This window comes from Anguilla rostrata, chromosome 11 (genome assembly GCF_018555375.3).
Source record: "Anguilla rostrata isolate EN2019 chromosome 11, ASM1855537v3, whole genome shotgun sequence".
Lineage (NCBI taxonomy): Eukaryota > Metazoa > Chordata > Actinopteri > Anguilliformes > Anguillidae > Anguilla > Anguilla rostrata.
In genome coordinates, this window is record NC_057943.1 from 7,166,595 (window position 1) to 7,193,560 (window position 26,966).

General features: G+C 42.2%; 2 protein-coding genes across 9 annotated transcripts in view; both read right to left on the reverse strand.

Moving 5' to 3' along the window:
- Positions 1-2,817, reverse strand: part of LOC135235352 (arginine-glutamic acid dipeptide repeats protein-like) — a 180,992-nt gene extending 178,175 nt beyond the window's left edge. For 4 of the 6 annotated variants that reach the window (XM_064300775.1, XM_064300774.1, XM_064300777.1 and 1 more), the window contains exon 1: positions 2,551-2,817. The gene's annotated coding sequence lies outside the window, so the exon portion shown is untranslated. The remainder of the gene's footprint in view (positions 1-2,550) is intronic. The other 2 variants (XM_064300773.1, XM_064300771.1) reach the window with 1 other exon arrangement.
- Positions 2,818-9,648: 6,831 nt separating this feature from the next.
- On the reverse strand, positions 9,649-25,247 carry LOC135235353 (alpha-enolase). 3 transcript variants are annotated; one of them, XM_064300782.1, is made up of 12 exons: positions 25,093-25,247; positions 21,719-21,813; positions 18,015-18,110; positions 16,266-16,324; positions 15,369-15,438; positions 15,091-15,224; positions 14,430-14,652; positions 12,622-12,819; positions 11,177-11,378; positions 10,957-11,065; positions 10,676-10,734; positions 9,649-10,089 (listed from the first exon to the last, which is right to left on the reverse strand). In XM_064300782.1, exons 2-12 carry the CDS (start codon positions 21,801-21,803, stop codon positions 10,023-10,025), a joined length of 1,302 nt encoding a protein of 433 aa, XP_064156852.1. In that variant the 5' UTR covers positions 21,804-21,813; positions 25,093-25,247; the 3' UTR covers positions 9,649-10,022. The 3 variants fall into 3 exon arrangements, with proteins under 3 accessions (XP_064156852.1, XP_064156854.1, XP_064156853.1); XM_064300784.1 differs by lacking the exon at positions 25,093-25,247 and having other exon boundaries at positions 17,972-18,110; positions 21,719-21,767; XM_064300783.1 differs by lacking the exons at positions 21,719-21,813; positions 25,093-25,247 and having other exon boundaries at positions 17,972-18,037.
- Between the last annotated feature and the right edge of the window lie 1,719 nt (positions 25,248-26,966).

The following is a 26,966-nucleotide window of genomic DNA, read 5'->3' on the forward strand; positions in this document are numbered from 1 at the left end:
ATAATTAAACAGCATGCCTTTATCCAATATTTTCAGGGTCAACTGCTTGCATTTTATTCCAACCAAGTTAGAATTTCCACTGCTTTCCTATGATTATATCACTGATGTAAACAATTACAGGCAAACTGTGTGGAAATGTAAGGAAACCAGCAGTCGGAAGTAAACATTTCCCCTAAAACCCTGTGTTGTTAGACGCATGTGTCCTTCTGTTATACTCCAGGAAAAGCCCTGTGGCAGCAGCAATATGAAACATCCAGACAACATATTGTGGAATGGTGCAGTGCCCACTCCAAACAGACACTGATGTGATCAGGCAGGCATTTTCTCACATGGAGTCCATTTCCTGGGCATGTGCATACAATTAATAAGGGGAAGTACTTCCTGCGGCGGCAAATCATTACAGTACACAGCATAAAAGGTCTAGTGTTGATTTAACCCCTAGAGGTTATGCCATTTAAGGGCAAAAAGGATCCAATGTAATCTATCAGAATAAAACGTACTCTATCGGAGTTGTTTTAACGCTGACCGTTTTACTACGTAAAAGTTCAACTTACTTTATTCTCAAATTGTTTGAGTTTTTACCCTGAAGCAAAAACCAACCCATGATGTCTACTGTCTAATCCTACGCTTTTTATTCCTTATTTGAAAATGATTGAACTACAGTACATAGCCCAGCATTTCAAGGGTGGATCTTCACAGGTTTTCACTGCTAGTGAAAATAATATGGCTTCGTGTTAATACATTCAATAAAGCGTCTAGAATTCAAACTCGGTGTACTTCATTGTCAAATACTATCATTACATTGTTACTATTAATTACTGCAACCGTTTATTATAAAGGACAACAGGCTGTCGAATCGTCGTGGACTTATTCTCACACAACATGCATTAATCAATCGCGACATTAATGTAATTTGAATAATCTATTCTAAAAATGGAGGGAATTAAAAGCGTTTTTTCCTGTGCGGTGTGGATTAACGTGATTGGGACTTTCCGCATAAGGAAGGAAGAACAAAGGTGCAACGTGTATCCATGCACGCAGCACGTTTAAATAAGATCACCGTGTTGATATCTAAACCACAATGGTCAACCAAACAAGCAACGCAGCGTGTGACTGTGACTGGGGTTATGGGAAGTGCATGCAGCCATTCATAACGCACACTCAGGCTGAACACAACACCGTTTTGTTCAGACATCTCCTAGCCGGTTGCTTAGGGCGATTGTCTAACGTGTTACCACCGTTCCGAAAGAAAAATATTTAATTAGCTAGCTAGCTACCTAATCTTCATGCCCAATGCGTAACCAATTTCAGAAACCACTCTCATAATTTAGCTAATGTTTTAATATTAGAAGCATTCTGTTGGAGAGAAAAAAACTAGCAAGCTATAAAATAATTAAATTGATACAGATTTTTAAGAACACTTCATCAGCTGTAATCTCCTGTCTAGACTCATTAGACTGATATCTATGATGAGCTGTAGCTTCCTAGCCAGTCAACTAAAAAGATATGTCTGTCATTTCAATTCGATTAGTAGAATCTGGCGCTTCGTGGAACAAATATTATCGAGATTAATTGTCCTTAATAATACCCTCAACAAACTAGTAACCTCTTCAGGAAATAACTATTTGCCGAACTGCATACTATAAAGAATTCAAACAAGGAGGCTTCCCAGTCAACGTTAACGTTACATGTCCATATTAGCTTTAGTTATCAAAGAACGTTATCAGATGAGGCTTGTTATTAAAATGTAGCTACATTCTATCAGCAAATGACCTAGCGACAACGTTAGCTAGCGGTAGTTGCCCGTTACATGAAGATTAGGTTTAAGAGGTAGTAATATTTCACACCATCAACATCTATGTCAGCTTGACAAGTTGTTAGTTCATCTCACTTAATGTTGCCGTTGGTTGATATTGCAAATCATAAGGAAGTAACCGATGCAATAAAAAAACGTGGTAGTTATCCATCAACACCATACAAGAACTGACAAAACCAATGAGTAACGTTTACTAATTACCTTGCTAAGTTAACTAGCTACATTATAGATGGATGACTAACGGTAACTACCCAGCTATAGCGACTGAAATTGGTCACGAAGGGACAGGCTATTAATTTTTTTATTACAAGACTTTTTTCAAGCTAATATTAAATGATAAAGGTAAATTACCTGGCTAACTAGCTAACGTTAGCTGATAAGCCATCTATAATAGTTTCTCAAGGGTCCATGGTGAACTGACGCTAACTATACTGACGTTAGCAGGATAAATAAGTTGACCGCTATAAGCACCACAATAGTTTAAAGCTAGCTAGAGAACTATCGCCAGCTAGCGAGCTACATAGCTGTCTTATTTGATGTATAGCTAGGTAATTAGCTTGCTAATATTAACCAACGTTAGCTAGATGGCTAGCCAACATAGTATTTAACTGAAGGCCCTTGTCTTGACATTCGCGACTGACTGCCACATTAAAACAACCAATACTTTACAAATACAGTGTTCTCAAACATCAATTGTGCGCACAGTGGCTCTACATGGTGCCATTTCAACTTACCTTTTTATCTTGTTCTACAACATCAATGTTTTTGTTTGAGATCTGGCTGCAACAACAAAACAGGAGGCAATGGTATCTTTAGTGTTGGGAAAGTGGGCAGCTACCACTTCTGTGTTTTCTATAAACGTAAGCGGTCGGTCTTGATCATTCTTGTCCCTGTCATAAATATTTATGGTTCAGAATAAAGTGTGAGTAAATATCAATGTTGGGATTTTTCGCTCCCTCTTCAGTCAGAGAAAGACACTTCCAGCTTGAGACCTCCTTCCTGCGAAGGGAATGGTGTAAAATAAAAAGGTCCATCCCTCCTTCCAGTGTTAGACACTGTGATAGGCTACTTTGATGTTTTTGGCACGATACCAGCCAATAAGGATTAACAATTAGTGATTTAAAAGGGAGAGTGGCTAGACAGAGCGTGTCCGTAATGACTTGAACAGACAGGTAGTGAATGTTAACGCCAGCTATATTGATTGTAGCAAGCCGTATTGCTCATGACATAAATCATTCATTCGAATGTTAAGACAACTTTACTCCACAACGCAAGACAATATTACCGTATCACAGGAAGATATCAGTTGCGTTAAAAGCGATAACGTTACTAGCGAGCTTTGGGGTGAGAAAACTGCAGACTAGGCACTAACATTTCTTGTTATTGCATCTAGCCGTTGTAGATAGCGTACTATTATCTAGACGCGTTTGGACGGGGCTGAGCTACTTTCCTGCGTTTCATTGCAAGCTTATGTTTGGGTTTAGCTTTAAAAACCATATACATAATTTAGCCAATTTTACCATTAGCCTACGCACTACATTTTTTTAAACTTGTTAAACCAAATTGAAAAAAATGATCTTTAAAAAAAAAATTTTTTGTTACTTTTGTTTTTATATAACTCACTGACTTCTGCCTTGCCTTTGGGTTTTATCCTTATTTGAACTGTTCTCAACTTAAATGAGGTCAACTTAAATTGGTTCTTCTATTCACTATTATTCAATGCTTCAGCCAGTTATTCTGTAAACAAACATTTCACCTGCTTAGCACAGTTGAACTGGTGTGGTAGTGTCATTTGGGGCAACCATCTGTTGTCACTGCATGAATATGTTTTTGACAAACTGTTTAATATTGTACGTTTCCTTTTGGCTCAAAATGTGTGCCCCCTAGATAGAACGTGAAATGAAAATAGCACAATTTGAAACACTTTAACATATCAGTCAATCAATCAATCAAATTTTATTTGTATAGCGTATTTTACAGCAGTCACAATACGCTTTACAGACAACCCTGGCCTAAACCCCCACAGGAGCAAGCCTAAGGCAACAGTGGCAAGGAAAAACTCCCTGTGGCAGATGGGAAGAAACCTTGGAAGGAACCAGGCTCAAGGGGGAAACCCATCCTCCTCTGGTCAGCTCAGGGTGCTGACTGGTGACCAACATAACAGTCAGTTTTATAAGGTTTATGATGTGGCTCAGATGATGGGTGGGGCCAGGTGGCGGTGATGGGGAACAGCAGGTGGCGACATATGTGGGCAGGGTGGAGGCAATGACGAAAGAGGGGCTGGACCGCAGAGGTGGGGGATAAAATTCAAAGGCTACAATATATCAATAACAGATGAACCAGGAGCCTATAGTACTGACTGCTTATGGTATATTTGAATTATATGGATCTCTGATGCCACTGACATATAGACACTTAGGCAAATACGCTGTACGTGTTATTGGTATGGATATGAGTGGAGTGTTCCATTGCTACAGTTCACAGCTGGTAATCGTGCATGTTGTTTTGCAATCGGAAAGTGTTGTGTCTGCTCATTATGTGCCGAGAAATCTCAGCAGTGGTGAAAATGAGCCGTAAAATCCCAGCTACAGGCTGTCCTCATTTCTGATTTTGCTTCCAAGCGTCAGCATTTTTTGTATATACACTACATGGCCTGAAGTACGTGCACACCTGAAGACCATACCCATATGTAGTTGTTGAGCATGTCATTCCAAAATCATGGGCATTAATATGGAGTTGGACCCCTACCCCCGCCCCCCTTGCTGCCTCCACTCTTCTGTGAAGGCTTTCCAGTAGATTTAGGAAAATGGCTGCAGGGATTTGCAGCCACAAGAGCTTTAGTGAGATTGGGCACTGATGTTAGACGTAAGGCCTGGCTGATAGTAGGCATTCAAATTCCTCCCAAAGGTGTTGGATGGGGTAGAGGTCAGGGGAGGCCTGTCAAGTTCTTCCCCACCAAACTCTGCAGACCATTTTTTTATGGACCTCGCTTTGTGCACGGGGCATTGACATGCTAGAACAGGCAAGGGCCTTCCCCACCCGTTGCCACAAAGTTGGAAGCATGCAATTCTATAGAATGTCATTGTATGTTGTAACATTTCAGATTTCCCTTCACTGGAACTAAGGGGCCCAGCCCACACCATAAGCAAACAGCCCCGGATCAGCACCAAACTTTACAGTTGGCACTATGCATTCCCAGATTCATCAGCCAGACAGCCAGATAGTGAACTGTGATTCATCACTCCGGGGAACAAGCTCTTGATGAGCAGGTTTTGTGCTGACGTCGTTTCCAGAGGTCGTTCGTAACTCTGTAGTGAGTGTTGGAACCGACGACAGATGATTTTTATGCGCTACACGCTTCAGCACTCAGCAGTCTTATTATGTGAGCTTGTGTGTCTTATTGCTCTGCAGCTGAGCTCTTGTTGCTCCTATACGTTTCCATTTCACAACAACAGCACATACAGTTTACTGGGGCAGCTCTAGCAGGGGAGTTATTTGACAAACTGACTAGTTGGAAAAGGTGGCATCCTATGACAGTGGCACATTGAAAGTCACTGAGCACTTCAGGACAACCCACAATACTGCCAATGATTGTCAATGGAGATTGCATGTCTGTATGCTTGATTTTATGCACCTGTTAGCAATGGGTGTGGCTGAAATAGCTGAACCACTAACTAGAAGGGGTGTCCACATACTTTTGGAAATGTAGTGTGTATGTGGCACACATTAGGCACATTCATGGACCAGTATACTGCATAAAATGGGTTGTAGTTTCATAAGACCAGCAAAGCAATCTAGCATTTTTCACTTCAGAGTGAACACTGTTCAAAATTTCCAATAGAGTTTAAGTTCAGTAGTCACATACACAGAGCTTCACACAGGTACTACATTTAGATGAAAGCTGTTTAGAGAGAACAGAAAAATCCTTATACAAATAATCTAAATTTGATTTTAACATAGTATAAAAAAAAATATTTTGAACACTAGGTTTGACTTGAGGATTCCGTTTGAGAGTCTGCGTTGGCACAAAACGTGGGAGGTTGCTTTGTTTTGCGGTGTAGAGAAACTGAGGGAATTATAAACTGGAAAGCTTGCAACAACATTGCCAGAGACGGAAAAAAAAATAGCAGAAAAATGGTTTGTCGGTAAGGTGCCATGATCAGAGGTGGCTGTTTTTTCCCTCATTATGATTAAGGTGTCAGGAGACCTGCTGAAAGGATATTGTCTTTGTAATGGATGGCTTGTTATTTCACTGCAAGATGACAGGATGAATGAATACTGAAATAAAAAGAGATTCTAGGATGCCCTCGCCAAAGGTAAAGAAACGCTACAGAGAAGAAGAAAAAACGCAATAAAGAAAGCAGGAAAATCCACAAACGGTTTGTAATTCAAGTGAAAACAGCAGAACAGGAACAAGTGGATTGTTAATACAGGGCTTTTGCCAACCCAAATTAATTAATGCACTACCTTCTCCACGTAGCTTAAAAGAATACGTGTTTAATAGGTATTCTGCAAACATAATGCCTTCATCATTCCTGCCAACACCAAGCAGATGGCCCCCGTCTCATTTCCATTGCAAAGGTACCTTGCTTTGGCAGCTGTTCCAAAACTATGTCTGTAGTCTCCTTTACATGGTGAATGCAGTAATACAAGTGATACTAAGCCAATTACAATAAATATGTTATTATGATATTCATTAATCCTTTTAAACCACAGCAATTCTATTGAGCTCTGAGAAATTGTGTAAAAGCCAATTGTGTATCAAGGTTCGGTCTGCAAATCAGAATGTGTTTTTTTTTTCCTTGCATCACTGTCAAGTCACTCACACCTAGCAGTCTTTGTTATCACATGCACATGCAGATGTACTGATTCACTAATTCAGTATATACTAAAATGATATTTGACATTTACTACTGGTACTCCAAAAGCAATCAAGGTATCTGTGTAAGTGGAGTGCCAATGCCTTCTTGTCATCTATTTATCATACCTTCTCACTAAATTTATAAATCACACGGTGAAATAATAAAAAGGTATCCTCTTCAATGTCCTCTTCAACACAAGATCAGCTCTTGTGAAAATATTGCAGTACAGTGCATTATGGGAAAACAGAGGTTCCCAATTTTTTTTATCACAAGGCTCTCAAAATGTTCAACCAATGGCTGAGGATCTTTGCAATGAAATGGTTTGCTTCTGATATTTTAATTCACAAGATCTTTATACAATGAATAATGCAGTGGCTATTTCTCATCCAAATATTTTATTGTATTTTTATCCTTAACACCTAAAGTTCTGTGGATATTAACAGACACAGACTAAATAACATGCAGTGGCTATTTAAGAGTTTAATTAATACATGGAAGCATGTCTAAATCATTATGTCATTGCATCACTGATTTATTTAACACATACATATTTAGTATTTTCATATATATTTTTATTTTCAACCAAAATGTATAATAGCAGAGCTGCTTGTCTTCCACGTATTACCTCATGGATCACAGTTTTCCGGTGTGACTTCGGGTGTTTCCGTCAGGAGTGAGCAATATGCCAGATCTGAAGCCATACTAACAACAATTTCAGCTTAATTTATTGAAAAATCTCTAGACTGAAATAAATTAGTCTAATATCTTTGGCAGATGCCGTTATGTGGTGCTTACCCTTTATGGACATACGTGCAGAACAAAAAATAAACACCAGAGGGCAGTAAAACTCTCATTATAACCGTATACTAAAATTTAAAAAAGAAAACATTAATTTCCACAGAAATAAGACAGAAAATGTTTCCTTCAAACCTTCAGAACATCAACTGAATATTTAATAAAGCTGGTTGGGGGTGGTAATTAGAGGTAACTATCTTGTTTGAATTTCTTCACACATAATTTGCTAATTATTTCAGCCAAAGCTTTTTACTGGCGATTGATATTGTAATCGGGGGAGTGGATTTAGTGTCATTAACATGATGTTCTAATTTTCAGCCCTGCCACCTGCGTACATTTATTGAGGAAAGAAAAACATCTTATAGGTTTGGAAAATTTGTTCAGTAACTGCTCCCTGGGACCATTTACGTCAGTCTGGCCTAGTTGTTTAAATTAGTAAATTTGTTAGATTTTTAAATATTTAATTTAAAAAAGAAATCTTAACAACTGCAAAAAAGTGAACTAAGAGTGAAAATTTCAAGTAAATGAAATCATACCACACAATCTGTGAAACAATCCCAACTCACAGTGGAGGACATGATTGATGGTGGGTGGGATTTTTTCTCAGCATATTGATTTTCTCAGGCTTCTGACTGGATGTGTTCACCTCCATGTTGTGTCCGCAGCACAAAAGCACAGACTATTTTGAACGATATCACTTATTCCAGTGTTTAGTTGGGAACAAAAATCATGAAATATATGAATTATGCTGAGTGGTGGTTTTGGCTTGGTAAATGATTTTAACTACACATACATGGGGTTGCCTGTAAGAACCTGAATTTGAGAAATCTTTTTTTTTTTTTATTTATTATGTGCAATATATAATACTCATACCACACATGGATTACATAAAAATATTAAATCGAAAAATGTTAATGTATGCGGTGTTATAAATTACGCTAATCAATGCTAAAACGCAACAACAGCGGCAGGGCATTCTGGATTGAAAATAAAGGGAAGGTAGTGTCAGGCCATGACCACAAGGTGGTGCAAGGGGATCTTGAATGAATGCACCGTATTTAGATTTAAGAGGAGAGAGTTCGGACAGAGTGCATAAGAGCCGATAAACATTTTGACTTGCATGTATGTTGTAGGGGTCACTGATATTTAACCCTTGCAACACCATGTTAAACCTTGGTCAAATGTCAATGGACACTAACATTCATATACAACATGTCACCGAAATTGTCAGATAAAAGCTTCATGAAGTACTTAACGTCAGCGTTTGCTATGTTTAAGACGTACTTACACGATATAGAGCACTTTCATTATACATGAAATGTAAACAAATTCAGGTGATACTACAGAGAACATTCTTAGCAAAAAAGTTGATCTGTAGACCAAGGACTCCTCAGGCAAGATTGGGGCAAGGATGCAGTAATGTCTGTCTACTCCTGTTACACAAATACCCATAGCAGGCTAGGCTACAGCTGCCTGAATGTTATGGAAGCACCCCCTGAAGCAGGTGACCTGAAGAGCCAGAATGGCTACCATTTCACTGTATTATTTGCTCCTCATAGGATTAGTGGATGGCATTGCAAAAACCACCCAGTACATTATTCCCTAGCATTATTGCTTTTCAACTGTGGGAATTTAATTGGAAAAAAACATATTTGTAATGAGTAAATATAAGAAAAATAAGAAAAAACAGGGATGCATGTTGACAGATACAATGCATCTACAGATAATCTAATGGATGTATAATGTCTTCTCATCAGGAACCAGGTGTTTGTAATGACCAGTTTATAACTAACAGTCTGGATACTTTACTTTCACAAACAGAAATAGGTTCATAATGATAATGGGCAAACTGGTAATATTCAACATCATGTGACTACGGTGCTGAAGGACACATTGGGCTCCAGAGTCCCAGAGGTGATCTTTATGAAGATGGAGCAAACTCCCCAGGTCCTTTGAAAGCCCTCGCACCATTTGTAAAAATGAGCGCTGCAGTTTTTCTGTAGATCCACGAAAACTAAGGTGTTGTCTCGTGTTCCTAGAGACACAAATGTGTCTGTGAAATATAGAATGATACCAGCAACTCACTCGCTAATAGTCTTGTGCATGGGAAAAACAAAAAACACAGGATTCACGTTGTAACAGGGATGACGAAGTAAGCGCAGCACTGCTCATCTGTTTTTAATCGAGGATTGTTTATTTCATGGTTATGCCACACATACAAGTAATGGTGCAACTTGTCAGAAAGGCAACACATTGCGTTTATTCTCAGTGCTATCTATAGCTATAGCTGACTTAGGTCTGACACAAAAACGGGATTCACTACATCTCAAGTACGACGAGGAGAGAAACAGAACGATCAAACAAACGGGGACCTGGCACACGATGCAAAAACACAGTGTTATTGACAAGCCAAAAGCCTAGGGGGCAGTAGGTTACACGAAGGCGGCGATAGCCTAGATTAGGATGCTTTCAATGCCATTCCGAGTGCCTTTCTGTCTAGTACAAGCGACCGGGTGTGGCTAGCGTGAAGGCCTTCAGGACCCCCCGCTTCAGTTGAGAGGGTTCCGGAAGTTTCTGCCAGCGAAGCGAGCCTTGTCTCCCAGCTCTTCCTCAATCCTGCGTGAAGATTAAAAAGACGCTCAAGAAACGTTTTTCGTTTTTTTTCCCCCCAACCCAATACCAGGACATAACATCAAAGTTGTTTGTTGTCTTGGCATTTAAATACGTGCACATTCAAATGTACATGTATTAACCACCATATGGTTTTGTTAAGAAGGACTTCAGGCTTCCAAGGCACTATTCTGAGACGAGGTACAGTATATATTTAAATTCCTTTATTAAAATAGCAAATCCATATTTGGAAAAGGTTATAAAAAAAAAAAAAGAAATTAAGAACATGGGGTCCTCGTGTTCGTGAAACATCAGCAGGAAGCCGCATGCTACCCCCACGTGTACACTCTCAGAGGAGAGGGTTCCAAAAGGCTCCTCTGTGTCTCCATAGAGGAACCCTATCTTTTCACACATACCATAGAGGGTTCCAAAAATAACTGAAAAAGGCTCCCCTATGGAGAGAAGCCATAGAATCCTTTTTTTTTCTGAGAGTGTAGTGGCTAAGTGGCTTTTTGAGAGCTTACTGCAAGAGCATAAAGAGTAGGGCTAACGATGCTACCATTTCGTTTTGTTTAAAAACATGTGACCTCACCTGAGAAGCTGATTGTACTTGGCCAGACGCTCTGATCGGCAAGGTGCTCCGGTCTTGATCTAGGAGAAGGAAGATTCACCCCAAGTTAAAGGAGACAAACCTGCTTCATGGATTATGGATACAATACACAGTATATCGTATACAAATAAAATAAGTAAGTAATTGGTTGAAACATTAAGTAAACTCTTTTTTCCATATCTGAACTAATGATGCAAAGTAAAGTCTCTCTATGACAGGGGAAACAGTGCTAAACCAGGGTTAAAGGTCATGAACCCGCCCACCTGGCCAGTGCAGAGTCCCACCACCAGGTCGGCGATGAAGGTGTCCTCAGTCTCTCCTGAGCGGTGGCTGACCATCACACCCCAGCCGCTGGACTGCGCCATCTTACAGCTGTGGGGAGGGAGAGGGAGGAAGATACCAAGTCAGGTTTCAGCGCGGGGTGTTCCGGTGCCGGTGATTATTAATGCGGGGCGGGAGGAGGGGGACCGGGGGGACACCCACGCCTGCAGGGACTCGGTCACGGAGCCGATCTGGTTGACCTTCAGCAGCAGGCAGTTGCAGGCCTTGACGGACACGGCCTTCTCGATGCGCTTGGGATTGGTCACCGTCAGGTCGTCGCCCACCACCTGGATGCTGGTGCTGGCCGTGAACTTGGACCAGGCGGCCCAGTCGTCCTGGTCAAAGGGGTCCTCGATGGAGACCACTGGGGGCAAACAGACCAAAAAGCTCACTCACTCAGCTATCTGAGGTACGGGACTCACTCACTCACCTATGTGAGGTACAAGACTCACTCACTCACCTATCTGAGGTACAAGACTCACTCACTCACTCACTCACCTATCTGAGGTACAGGACTCACTCACTCACCTATCTGAGGTACAGGACTCACTCACTCACCTATCTGAGATACAGGACTCACTCACTCACCTATCTGAGATACAGGACTCACTCACTCACTCACCTATCTGAGGTACAGGACTCACTCACTCACCTATCTGAGGTACAGGACTCACTCACTCACCTATCTGAGGTACAGGACTCACTCACTCACCTATCTGAGGTACAGGACTCACTCACTCACCTATCTGAGGTACAGGACTCACTCACTCACCTATCTGAGGTACAGGACTCACTCACCTCTCTGAGGTATGGGATTCACTCACTCACCTGTCTGAGGTACAGGACTCACTCACTCACCTATTTGAGGTACAGGACTCACTCACTCACCTATCTGAGGTACAGGACTCACTCACTCACCTATCTGAGGTACAGGACTCACTCACTCACTCACCTATCTGAGGTACAGGACTCACTCACTCACTCACCTATCTGAGGTACAGGACTCACTCACTCACCTATCTGAGGTACAAGACTCACTCACTCACCTATCTGAGGTACAAGACTCACTCACTCACTCTCCTATCTGAGGTACAGGATTCACTCACTCACCTATCTGAGGTACAGGACTCACTCACTCACCTATCTGAGGTACAGGACTCACTCACTCACCTATCTGAGGTACGGGACTCACTCACTCACCTATCTGAGGTACAGGACTCACTCACTCACTCACCTATCTGAGGCACAGGACTCACTCACTCACTCACCTATCTGAGGTACAGGGCTCACTCACTCACCTATCTGAGGTACAAGACTCACTCACTCACCTATCTGAGGTACAGGGCTCACTCACTCACCCACTCACCTATCTAAGGTCTGGGACTCATTCACCAACCTCATGTATCACCTTATGTTCATTTATTTCTTACTAGGCTTTTATGTTTTTATGCATGTGTTTTAAAGTTGTTTGATGCATTATGAAGCACATTGTGCTATTTTGCTTGAAAAGTGCCCTATAAATAAAGTTATTATTATATATACCGCTCCTTCGCGCCAATGCCAGGTATCTTAGAAAGAGCAGGGACAGCAGAGACAGGGAAACGCACCTGGGTAGTCCTTGACGAAGCTCTTGTAGAGGTCGGCCAGCTGGTCGGGGCTGATGTAGCGGCTGGGGTTGTCGGGGGACTTGAAGTCCAGGTCGTACTTCCCGTCCTTGTAGAACTCGGAGGCGGCCACGTCCATGCCGATCACGATCTTGTCCGTGTAGCCGGCCTTGGCGATGGCGTTCTTCAGAAGCTCCAGGGCTGGCGGGAAGGAATCGAACAGCGATCAATAACCGAAGTCCTTCAGTTACATTTATGTGTGTGCGGCTGGAATACGTGACTATCGAGCATTTGATCAGAATGCTGTTTTCTCTCAGCGCTGCCGTGATAACATCTCAGTCTGACTAATTACTGAGTGTCCACAGTCAAACTAGATTGGTAAAAAAAAAATTAACAGAAGTGGCTGCTCTGAGGTTGCTTGAGGAGACAACTTAATAGATAGAAAGTGCTCTAACCGACTTTTAGGTACAATGTCACCGCAGCAGCAAATGTATTCAGTAAGGATCGATTGTCTGAAATCAGTCACCTCAAAAAATATTCAATGAAGCTGCAATTCAACAGATAAGGGGAGGGATGTGTTGTTACAGTACATGGAAATGTAACTGTGTTTAAGTGATACTGCAGTGGACCTGCTGCTATGGTCGGAGAGGAGCAGCCACTGAGGCCACTTCAGGCACCCCTGACAGCTGGGCCCGGGTTCAACAGATCCAGTTACCAAGCGTGTTCACTTTACAGTATTAAGTTGACACTAATTAAATTTAATTAGTAAACCACCTGGGACTCTCAGGAAAAGTATTTTAAGAGAGACAGACAGCGCACACAGCACAGCATTACAGGCAGGCATTCTGTGTAGTGGGATATCCCCCTGGGGTGTTCTACTGTATACTCATTACATTTAACCCGTTGAAGATATGGTTTTTTGGAATGTCTTTTCTTCTTCAAAATTCGAAGTCAGTGTTCTAGAACTCCGTTGCTTTCAGTTACCAGCAGTGATTGTTACATCAGCATTAGAACGTTCAGTTAAGATCATTCTAATCACGTATGTGTGATCTTACATGATAAAGGGTTTAGGATTTAGCAGACGCACTTCTTCAGAGTGACTTACGCTGCTTGCGTTTCACATACGATCCACTTATAGTTACTGAAGTAATTTAGGTGAAGTATCTTGCACAAGGGTACAGCTGTCAGCGCCCCACCAGAGATTCTAACCTGTGACCCCTGAGTTAAAACTCCTTCTGATGTTTCACACAACCTGTCAGACACTGACTGATTCTGTGTTTTTGAACCCATGCCATGAATTGGCCAGAGAAGGACACCCCCCCCCCCACCCCCGCCCCACTAAGTCTGCTTCCTTCCAAGGTTTCTTCCTACATGTCCTCCAGGGATTCCTAGCCACTGTTAGCTCTGCTGTTCTCTGTGGGGGTTTAGGCCGGGGTAAACTGTGAAGTGTACAGTGATAAGTGAAGTGTACTTTGCAAAATACACTATATAACAATAAAATGTGACTGTCTGATTGATTGATTGTAGTTCTATACTGGCATCCCATCCCATTATAAAAACAGTATGCGAAGTATACCTGAACTACACTATTACAGTATAAGAATATTAGTTAGTATAATTTGTCAATATCAGGTATGCTTAGCTGACTATTTTTTGGCATTGTATGCTACTCTTATGTGCAAAAGAAAGGATAAAAATCTTTAATAAACAAGTGTAAGGAGCAACAACACTCCCACAATTCTCATTTTTTACATATGGATATGTCACAATTATAGGCTCTGCATGTCAGCCCGTCCCCGCCTCCCTCTCACCTTCCTTGTTCTCCAGGATGTTGGGGGCGAAGCCGCCCTCGTCGCCCACGTTGGTGGCGTCCTTGCCGTACTTCTCCTTGATGACGTTCTTCAGGTTGTGGTAGACCTCGGCGCCGATGCGCATGGCGTCCTTGAAGCTGCCGGCGCCCACGGGCAGGATCATGAACTCCTGCATGGCCAGCTTGTTCCCGGCGTGGGAGCCTCCGTTTATCACGTTAAAGGCCTGGAAAGCAGAACAGGAAGAGCCGCGAATAAACAAGCACCCGCATTAGGACGCACGCAGAATACAAAATCCACACAGCTCCGGAACTAAAGGGTACGTTTTTTCATTCGGTACTTCATGAAGCGATAAGGCACGCGAGGCTGCGCTACATTGTAAATAAAGTCAAGACTAAAGGGAGTTGTTAAAGGCACACCATAAATGAGTCGTTGCTGCCAACATATCGTGTTTTATCTATATTAGAATACGGGTGGAATGCTGTATTGACCAATCAGCATCCAGCTCCGTTATTCTACGTAATACCACATTTTTTACACTGCACTTAATAACGTATGACAAAAATAATGACTCGATAAGGCAGCATAACAAAACAAGCCAGGTTCAATTTCAAGCAGATCGATAGGACGCTCTCGCATTAAGAGTACTCTAGCCGTGACGTACGGGAACTGGGAGGATGACTTCCGGGTTTCCGGCGAGATCGGCAATGTGGCGGTAAAGTGGGACGCCTTTCTCGGCGGCACCGGCCTTGCACACCGCCAGGGAGACGCCCAGGATGGCGTTAGCGCCGAACTTGGCTGAAAATTTGAAGGTCATGAAAATACATATGCATCTATCCATTTACACATCAGGTACAATGCAGGTAACATTGCTACTGGTTAAAAACAGGCACCAGACACCTGAACTCAACATAATGCACGAACACATAGTGCGCTGCTTACACTTATTCTCTGTGCCGTCCATGTCCAGCATCAGCTTGTCGATCTTCTCCTGCTCCAAGACTGACACGTTCTGAGGGACGAGAGACCCGTGAGATCATCAGCGGGGTGTGGAGAGATCGCCAAACCCAGACCAGAGCTTAACCATGTTTTCCACATAAGCACAAGCCATTCAACACGCCGTCAAAATTAAGCTCAGGTTTCGGCTTTCACTTATAATCAATATACAGTAAAACAGTTAAGATTATGAACCTCTTTATCTGCACTAGAGGTGCCCAACCCCTGGTCCTGGACAGTCGCAGGGTCTGCTGTTTTTTGCTTATTACTCGGCACTTGTTTAATGAATTAAAGGAGTCAATTGCGCAGTTAACTCATCCCACCTGGTTTACTGTGGTCTAAAGTGGTTGTTGTATTTAAGGTGAGAACAAAAACCAGCAGGCCCTGCGGCTCCCTAGGACCAGGGTTGACCAGTCTCGCTTTACACTACAGACAGGCCACACAGTATCAGGAGAGGCACATCTCCCTGGGGTAACCCTACAAAGGGGCGCCTCTCTAGGGGTAGTCTAATGGCACTTTAAGACCACCCTCTTTTCGATGGCTAACTGTGTTCCACCACTGCCACCAGGCATAACAGGATTTTAAACATCTTCTCACAGTTGAAAGTACGGAGTCCGGGGCACACACCATTACTTAGAAGCTCCATAAACATTTGTTTGAACTAAGGCTGTTAGTTGCAGATGAAGATACTTACTGGAATAATCTAAATGCAATTAATGCAGAACATTGTACAGAAAAGCATTAACAGTCAATGGAATTTAATGTTACAGCACATATAGCAGGTTTTTTTCAGCCTCAGAACATTACATATTTGGGTTAGTGAAAATATTCAAATGTTCCTACCTGGCGAACCAGGCCAGGTGCAATTGTTTTATTGATATGATCAACAGCTTTTGAGACACCTGCAAGGAACAAGCAGATACATCACTAAACCGGGGAAAGTACAAACATGCAGAGTAGGCACATTAGTCGATCACAGAGCAACACCTTTTCATGAGGGTCCCAGAGACACCAAAACAGCATGGCTGAGTGTAAAGTTCAAACAGTTTCATTGTTTTGAGGAAGGTGTTAATGTTGATTTATGTCTGTCATCGTCTAAACACGCCCACTTTGAGTTAGTTGTCAAGCAAAACTGAGTTACCATGCTTTTGTGAGACATCAAACCTTTTCAAACAGGTCTTTCCTTTAGACAGGGTTATGCCACACACTTTTGATTACCTGTTTACCCAAAGCGGGCGCCAAGAACTCATTAATATTTTTAACGGCTCTTTTCACGCCTGACGGAGAGGAAAAGAAAGAGAAATGGTAAGGATGGAGGGAAGAGGAGGAAAAAAGTATCACAGGAACCTCTGCCCCTTTTTTCCCCACAAACTGAACTCTCAAAACAGGTGTGTCAAAAACATCTCATAATAACGTGCGTCATTTTTGTAACACACCTCCAAGTCTGGTCAAGGACAACACATTTCGTGTTGCTTTCAGGACAGTCTGTGTTAATAAATAGTATCCCTTTGTAACATAAATCCGTACATTTGTAACACAAACGTAGTAACTTTGACACAAAACGTGTCGAATGTAACATAAACGTAGTAACACAAAAAGCGTGTTGGATATAAACACTTCTCTGTTTTGTAGAACCAAACAGAGTAGAGTCATAAAATATGAACCATAAAGCTGGCAGGATCAGAGCTGATGTTGCCATTGTATCTCTTCTCACAGCAACAGACCAACCAATCAGGGGTGACTGAAAATATCAAATGTCTTTTCTAAGATGGTGGACAATCTACTGGAACAAAGTTGTTCTTGGGGAAAAGTTTGGCTTGTCTGAGCTTAGCAAGTTCAAATAAAAAGTCAAATCAGACTAGGATCATAAAATACTCTTCATTTTAAGTTTGGCATAGCTACTGCTTATTACAGACCATTGCTTCTTCCCACTCTACTGGTGTTCTTTGTTATTTTGGCTAATCTGAAAAAACAAAATAGCTGAACAATGGCAATTCATAGACAGGGAAACATGGTTTGGAAACTGCCTACATCCCTGGTCCCAGTCATCTAGACCTAAAACTATACATTTCTACACTGAATGTTTCTCATTTAGACTCACAGACTTAAACACCAGAACTGTAATCCCATAGTTGTGCACGGTTGCAATTAGTGGAAAGGGGGTTCTGAGAACATCAAATGAGGTACAGAAACCACTTAGAATAACTGATTTATTTAAGCTTTCCTATTGCCCTAGTTAGTCTTAATTCCAGGGGACTAATTAATTCCAGGGACTAAGCTCATTTTAATCAAAGTATTTAAAAAAACTTTTAAAAAAAGAAAATGAAAATGAGAAGAACCCCCATCACGGAGGATTTCATGAAAAACCTCTTGGTTTACAGTGTGCTTTTGATCCTCGCAGGTAGTGCCTGTGGCTGTCCCTGAGGAAAAACAATCATATCTCAGACTCGTAATTAACAGCTACAGCGAGTGAGACTGCAGAGGTTCATCTCTGAGTGAAAGCGGGTGACCCTTTCAGCTGACAGGCGAGAGAGCAGCACCCCACCCACCTTTGCCCAGGTAACGGGACTTGTCGTTGTCGCCCACACTCACCTTTGCCCAGGTAACGGGACTTGTCGTTGTCACGGAGCTCCAGAGCCTCGTAGATGCCAGTGGAGGCGCCGCTGGGCACGGCAGCCCTGAACAGACCTGAGGGGAAGCGCGAGGAGAAAAGGATGTTCAGCAAAAGATTCCATTACCTGCCATGCAAGAAACAGGAAATGACTAAAATCAGCTCAACAAAGAGAGAGAGAGATCCTGTTATGCAGACGGATGATGCGGAATCTTCTCAGTGAAAATGCTGCATAGATGTTGAAGGGTTACACTTACTTTTCAATTAATTAACTGATTGACATCAAAGGTGACTTAACATAAAAAGGTACAATGACATAATTAAGAAAGGTAAGATACAAAAGCCAGCAACAAGCCCTGTGACTCATAAGAGCTGGATTTGGCACCTGGCATTTCTATGAAGCAATACAGCTATGTTATTAACATGCATACTTATTAAATTCAGTCTCCAGTCCCATCTCAGTACTGTATATCCATTTAAAATACTGTATTAGTACTATAGTCTATATATCAGTGTGGCCATGGAAGATTAGCAAGTGGCAGGACTGGAAAAACAATAACATCAGGGAGACCTTGCAGTGCCCATTAGACAAGCTGGTTGGGGCTAATGGGGGGAAGGGGGGTGGGGGGGGGGGGGGCGGTGGCAACATGAATGTGCCACGATGAGACGGAAAAATAACTAATCGCTGCCAAAGGCATTCGCCAAGCAGAATCCAACATCGCACGTCCACGCGAGTCAGCCATTTTGGCTCAGCCGAGCGTGAGGAATGCGGAGGCCCTAGCGCTCATTCGCTGTGCTTATATTGCTGTGAACCTGCGTCCGCGGCATGCCGGCGTCTAGAGATCAAGAGGGCCTAAAGAGTTGAGCCAGAGACGCATTAAAAGATTCCAGCCCGTGAGCCAGGGGGTTTAGCAAATCATCTGCGCCAAGAAAACCATTGTTGTGCCACCTGCTCGACTTTGTGCCAACCAAAAGAATCGCTGATGTGTGTCAAACCAGGTTTGCCATACATCTTCAAGAGGTATGTACACATTTGTAAATCGCAGCTATTGATTCCTTGCATTAGCTAAATCCCCTTTCCCCCCCAAGTAATATTTTGTACCTAATATTTTTCCCTTGTTATATGTAACATGGGCAAAGATCTCAGTCTCTCTGATCTCACTTTTTACAGTTGGCCCACATGAGGGGTGTTTACAGCAATCAAATATATGTAGAGCTTGGCCTGGGCTGAAAAAAAAAGTTTGCTGTGTAAATTTTGCCAGAAGTTTCAAAGTATCTTCAAAGGATCTGCTATTCTACACAGTAAAAAAAACCCATAAGAAAAGGACAGCAAAGTTGTCAGTGAAAAACCATTTAATGAAGGGCAAAGTCCTGTTATTTTATGGGATGGAGGTTAACTAATAATAGTTATTGCTGTTGTTCTTCATGACTTTGACAGTGTTTTAAAAAAACTGTGAAATCTTGCAAAATTTTCCACCATAAAAATACTGTTTTTTTTTTTTGGTTTTAGTACAGTGAATGACTCACACGGACAGTGTAAGTACTGTAAGCTGGCAGGCAGAAAAGAGCACTGGCAGGAATTCACCCCCATTTCATCAATATCCAATTACATGATGCTAATACACATTAGCCATTAACCAAATGGCATTTTAACATGGCGTTTACAATGAAATCAGAGCTTTAAAATATATTCTGTAAAATCAGTGACAAGTAAAACTAATTTTTAAAAAAACTGTTTAAATACTTGTCTTAAGTCACTGCACAAAGTTATGTTTGGAACGCATGGGGAGAACCAGGCGTTTAATGGCGATCTATTAAAAGGCACGGCTCGATCTGGAACGTGTATCTGGCTCATTTTCAGATTCTCCACAGTGGTCGGTCAGTCTCCACACTGCACAGCCAGCGTCCTCTGCCCGTGTGCTATTGCGTAACCTCCTGGTGTTACGTCAAAAGCACCCCAAAAACCTTTGGAAAGGCGTTTAGGTTATGTTTGCGAAGACAGACAAGCATGCTGTGTAGAACAACAGCAACTCCTTCAGCCCCTGGGACAGATCACTGGAGATGGACTCGAACTGCATCCAGTATAACTGGTTGTTCCATGCTTTTAGCTGGCTGGCTACATTTGAATGACAACGCGGCATGAAGCATCATAAAGGAATCACCATTTTGGAACCATCGGGAAAATTATCCAACATTTTGATCTGTCTGGGGGCCGGAAAATGGCAAATTTGAAATTAGACAAACAGAAAGCAAAACCTTTGGAGAAGAAGTCCTTTACCACTGAATACACATTAATAAACATCATCAGTTAGAAACCCATTAAATTTGGGTGACTGGCTCCAAAAACACTCCAAAAAGCCAAAGCAAGCCTGATGAACAGTGTGGACCATTTTAAATAAGAAACTTCTGGCCTGTATGTGACCCTTGCTGCCTTACAATGTGACTATGTGCAGCAACAATGCACCACAGATGCATTGTTATTTTTTTTATTCGGCTAATCTAAATTGGGGCCCTTGTAATTAAAAGACCGCTTTTTCCGTCAACCGCCTCCTCCAGTGATGTCACTTAGGCGCGCTATCTAATTAACAGTCTTTTCATCGGTCCAGTTCACAGTTAAAGCCTTGTTTTAGCCAATAAGAGCATAAACAAATTAACGGAATATTCCGATTAAAACGAAGAGGCATTCATCCGTCTGCATCTGCTTTAACATACTACCACAGAACGAGGTCACTTTCTAACACCATCTCACAATGCGTGTGGTAATTTACTGTGCTGTACAAACGCTCGGCAAAACCATAGCAACAAGACCAGGTCAAAACCTAGTATATGGCTGGACCTAACACACTTCATCCGGCCGACCAATGGTGTAACTTCATAACTCGGCCGGCCCAATGGTGTAACTTCATCACTCACTCAGTCACTCAGTCACAGACAGCTGTTACGGTCCAGCCAATCATCACCCTGAGCTTCTGCCCTTTGTGTTATAGCAATATAGAATGTGCACTTAGTGGGTGTGACCACGCGAAACCCTCGTCAGTTAATGACTCGTTTTATTTATTTAATTATCTATTTATTTATCTATTTATAATGATCCATTTAAAGGAACGGTTCTATTTCAGCTAAGGGTTTGTAATGCCAGCTTCTTCACAAGTACACTTACAGTAAGACGCACCTACAGTAGGTATAAAACGATCACAGAAATGTGTTATGACATCCACGCGGCGTAGCGTTACATACGCTATTTTTAATCAACTACCATCTGATCTCCTGTTTCCAGGCTACTGAAGTGTACACTCCCCGATGGGAAACGTGCCTGGTGGAGAGGAACAGGACGTGACCCGCGCACATTGTGATGAAGGTACACCGATTGTTCTCGTGACCATAACATTGTAATTCAGCCAGGTCTCTTTTTTTGTACAGGGAAAAATATATTAAAATATTAATGTGTTCCTGCCTCTCTACTGGTCCCATGCTACTCTGGCTTCTCAGCTCCCCACCCTCTGCATATATAGTGCAGACTTATGCATTGATTAGAAGTGTGCTTCCCCTTTCAAGTGAATTCTTTTTCATCAATTTTTAATAAATATTCATTTCTTTTTTTATATAATTTCACCCCCCCCCCTTTCCTCCTCCCCTCCCATCCTACCCCATTAGCCATTAAGCAGCTTCCTCCATGTGACCACACCTTTTTTGGTGTAGAGATCGACTTCCACGGTGGGGTTCCCGCGGGAGTCAAAGATCTCCCGAGCGTGGATCTTCAGGATGGACATGGTGCTGGATCTGCAGAGGGGGAAAGGGAAAGGCTCAGCATTTTGGAGACGCTGACATCACAGGCCGCCGCGCTCCCCATTCGAAGGGTATCCGACCCCCCCCCCCGTCCCATGAGCCTCGGGACAAAACGCATACAAGCAAAGGGTGCGACTGCAAGAGCTTCTCCTCTTCTTCGTCTCGTATGTAAAACCGAAAAACCCAGAATCACACTCGTGACGGTCACTCTGTCCACAGCTCAGCAACCCTTCCCTGGGAAGTGGGTAGGGTGTGAACCCAGCAATCACCAGCAACAGCTCTGGCCTGCGTTTAAAACAAGGCAGAACCAGCGGAGCATGATGATAGCTCTGTCCTTATGCTCCTGGTGCGAAATTACATAAATCTGTATGTAAGGCACTCGTGTAAGGTATCAGCATTTATGATTCATTTTTGGATGCTCATGTCCGAAAACAGTGATGAAGCACAAAAACATGCACGCACACACGCGTTCTGTTTTAGTGCGACACAGGAGAACTTCAAAAAAGAAAAGAAAAAAGAAAATACTGACGCAAACTTAAAAGCCCACTATCCACAGAAGACGCGGGGTGTGCCTGCATGCCTGCATGATGGGGAAAAATCATGAATGCTGACTTCATGGCTATTGTATAAGGTGGCAACAAGTGGGCGTGGCGGCTGCAGTCTTATCAATATGCGGCCACACCCACTTTGTCATGGAGATGTTAAGACCATCATAGGACTTGGTTTTACTGTAACTGTCTACATCCAAAAAAACTTACAACAAAAACAAAAAAAAACTAAAATATTTAGCTGGGGCTCAAATACAGTTCACTATAAAACGAAGTCCGTTTTTTAACGGAGTTAGCAAAAGAAAAAATGTTCAACATCACTGTTTAATCAGCACGGTCAAAGGACATAAATATCGAATGGGAGCATTTGTCAGCCGGTCTGAAATAGAGCCTTACAGCAAAGTGAAATGAACACACACGTGTGTACAGCAGAAGCCACACAAGCTCTGTATCTTCTTGACATTAATTAAGAGAAATGATGACTAATTTTGACTGACGGCTGCTGTCATGGCAACAAACAGAAGCAAAGAGAAGAGGAATGATACACAGCGAAGGAATTATGTGCTATTTACAGTACCAACTGTCAGATCTGACACATACTGTAAACCAATGGGAAGAGGTAATTCTGGCACCTATCCAAAGGAAAAATCTGAAGAACTGAAGATAGGGGGCAGGAAGAAGAGCTAAATGTTGATATACATTTTTACAGGGCATCCACACAACAGGGCATCCACAAAATACTGTAACTGTGCCACCAATTCATAAACTTTTTTCAAACTGCCACACCCCTAAATTCTAGGCCCCACAGAAATGTATCAGGAGGCTGTATCACGGTATGGGGCCACGCTGCGCTTGAACGATGTCTGTAAAAATAGGGCCTTGTTGAAATGTCGTTCTTTCAAAGATTATTTAAATACTTTGATTTTCATTCATCTAAATTTGTGGAATCTCAAGATTTTTGAGAACTGTGTGAGAATTCTGTGACAGTTATCTAAAGGACTTTGGGACCAAATGAACGGCATCTGACCCACTTGGCGCTTTTTGCTGTGTCATAGCCCAAGAAATGGGAAAATCACTTCTCTAGGGAGTTGGAGACACAAAAAGTTCAGCCAAAGTACAAGGCTCTCCAGGATAAATCACTGTGCTGCTCGTTCACAGCATAAAAGGAAATTCTGCAGAGCTTTAATGTTTCCTTTGTCAATGAAAGGAATGTTTTGGGCTAGGCCTTTACCAACCCTAAGTGATTCCACAGGTTGTGAAAGGAATAGCCTTTTTGTGCTTTTTAAACTTTTTTTTTTTTTTTTACATGTCTGGATATCTTGTTCATCCATACATAATGGATTGCTGGGATCAGTTTTTCCATTCCATTGCAGAGAGCAGTGGGAAAACGTTCACATGCGGAAACATGCCTCAAGCCACAGCACAGCAGAGGTACAAATTGACAACTGGCAGTGCCACGTGACCCCTTATCTGCACTGCGCAGAATCGTGTGTTTCTGGCAACGGGCAGAAAGGATGCTCTGTGTCGGATTCAACAGTTCTACTGGGAAACTGCGAACCCGTCATGACAGGAGTTGCATAAGTAAAAAAACATAAATTCACAGGAACTGCGACTGCACACCTTTCCCTACTTAAAGCACAATGACTAGCCACTGAGCAATACATTTATTTTACCCATTTCCCTTGGATTTACTAATGCACCATGCAAGTTATGTTATTATTATTATTTTTTAATCTTAGGGAGATCGTGTGTACTAACAAAAAACCGTCCTTTAAAAAAATCCCCATTCACGACCTTTCACGGTTGAATGTCAAGCGAATCGCATGCCATCTTGTAGCAGGCGAACATTCGGTACTGACTGTTCATCCAACTTGTCGTCTACCATGGAACATCTACAACGTATATAACGTAAGTTACAAGTTACGGATGTGACCTGTGTACAAAGGCTGTCTTGTTCGATAAAAGGTGAATCGGAAAACGTGACGCCCGCTGCAAAACGACTGTCGCATCTCTACAGGTTACCAGACAGTGGATAAACGGATAGCCAGCACGAACCTGTAGTATATTATATATCCCTATAACGTAACCACGGAAAACCGTACGTGCTACAATAAATCTACCTTTATGTTCTACATTTATATATGTCAGCTAGATTCTAAACTTAGTAGCAAGTCCTAATGTGCTGTTCGGCATCTAGCCTTGCTGGCTAGCTAGAAGAGACTGCACATTGGGAAGTTGCTTGCTGCCATCGAACACACCCCCTTCTCTGGCCCAGTCACATCCGACAGCAAAACAGAAAATCTAATTATTGCAAAATTGCCAACATATCTATGTCTATAAAAGTATTAGCTAAGGACATTAGATAACATTAGATATTAATATGAAAATGTGTCGAATATTTACGCTAAATATGAACCTTTTCATACAAGTAGTCTAAAATTGTTACCCGGCTAGCGTTTGCAAGCTTATAATAAGCGTCGCCTATCTAGAAATATATTACAGCCTGCAATGTTAACCAAAATACGTAAGCTCCTAGCTCGCTATAGGCTAGTGTTTTATAACAGTCAACGTTAAATTTAACCATGTAAAGTAAAACCCAGAAACAATGAATAGTTAGAAAAAATCAGGTGGTTAAATCATGAGAATTTTCCCACAAATAGTCTATTTCGGTTTCCCCACAAATAGTCTATTTCGGTTTACCCACAAATAGTATAATTCAGCTTACCTCGTTAAAGTCTTCTTTGTGCAGAAGGGGAGATGCGCGTCTTTATCTTGCAGGAGGGTAGGCACAGAGAAGGATGGAGTTCAAGTTCAGATCCTTATAGAAGTGATTCACATCCGAAATGGAGCATGAGCGAGGCTTTCTCGCCATTTGATTGGCTCGACCTGCCTCACGCGACACGCCTTTAAATGTTGCGAGGGAGTGGGCACGTTACCGTTGAATCAGTCGCACATTGTTCGTGCACGCAGGAGTCCACATGTGCGTTCATGCGGACTATTGCACGCATCGGTGCCAATGTACTAATTTAACGTGAAACTATACCCCCTACATAAACATAAAGTTCTGCAGTAAACGTAGCCTATGCTTGCCAGGGCATAACGTTACAACCGAAAACTGTGGCTTGGCAAAAATGACGGGCGCTTCCCTTTGTTCTACTGGGGAACAAGGCTGGCTGTTACATCTTTGAACACGCACCCACTCTACGGCTTTCATACATTCTCATTTAATAAGATTTCAAGAAAATCTCGGGGTGGGATATCGCACAAGAGAATATCTGTTCGCCAGAGCCATTTCTGTCGACACACCCATAGCTCCGACCTGCAGATGCCCACTTCTCCTTTTACTACAGGTTGGTGCAGTGCCAGCCAGACAAGCGCAGTAGCGCAAACTGGAGTACGTGCTCCGAGGCAACGAGTCGCTGCGTCACAATCCGTCTGGGTACATTCGCGTCTGTGGAACATGGCGTTACGCACTGCTTTTCCACGGCTGTGGCCGCTTAATCTTGTCAAAATATAGGGAAAAAAGCTGCTGAGTGTTAACCGTAGACTGATGTCTAGAAATGAGATGTGCCATGCTGGCATCAGCCATGTAATCTGCCTCTCACGCGCGTGGATAATTATAGATTACTTGCGAGAGGTTTCGGAATCGTGAAAATGGTTTGTTTTATCGTGAAAATGGCACTAGATGGCAATTTGTTTGGGGCGCAATAAACGCCGTTTGTTTTTTAAAATATTTTTTATTAACTTAGCATAATATTTATATTAATTATATTCGCTACGCAAAAATATAAAAATTTATCACGCGTTAGCTGGTTGGCCAAAGTCAATCGTAACAGATTATCATCATTATATAAACGCTGCCTAAATACCACGTGCATCCACGTTTTTCACGCATGTCATTGTGCTGCGGAGAGCGGGCATGTGCAGCGAATGGAACATGGTGTCTTTTTGCTGGGCAAGCTTTCGTTATAATGCGCTGTATAATAATATTTTTATTAGCATTTTGTCTGAAGAAATAATCGTATCTCGAAGTAATTTTACCAAACCGACGGAGCACGGCATTTATTACGTGCATACGAATCGTTTGTGTTTGTGTTCACAGGTTTTACGTATGCAGAATACAGTCCCGTTAAGTATTTGGGGAGTCAAGAAAATGCGGAAGGAAAAAACGGAGGGGGATTTTAAAAATATTTGAATCTTAAAACTGATTCTGTATTTCAGTCCCGTGTCACGCGCTGCAGTTCAACTCAACTTGATACACTAGGGTCTATTGCAGCCGGGACGGGAGGTACGATCCTGCAATCACAGAACTGTATTTGTGGGTAGACTACAGAGCATCACCTATGGAAGCTAGTCGCAATGACCTTGAGAACATATACTGGATTGCGCCATCTTGTGGTGTCCACAAGTATGAGAATCTTTGAGAGGCTGTGCACGTACGTTTAAAAAACCTGCCTAGATGGACACGGGCATGGGCATTACCGGGCATAAAAGACAGGGCTCGCTTTAAGCAGAAAAAAAAACATTTTTTGTCGACACACCCATTGCTTCAACCTGCCGATACGTAGTAAAAGGAGAAGTGTGTATCTGCGGTTGCTA

Coding starts and splice junctions, on each gene's coding strand:
- LOC135235353 (XM_064300782.1), bottom strand. CDS start 21,803: ATGTCCATCCTGAAGATCCACGCTCGGGAGATCTTTGACTCCCGCGGG. Junction 16,325..18,014: donor GTCCCGTTACCTGGGCAAAG/GTGAGTGTGGGC, acceptor TGTTCCTTGCAG/GTGTCTCAAAAGCTGTTGAT. Junction 14,653..15,090: donor AAGTCATCCTCCCAGTTCCC/GTACGTCACGGC, acceptor TCTGCTTTCCAG/GCCTTTAACGTGATAAACGG.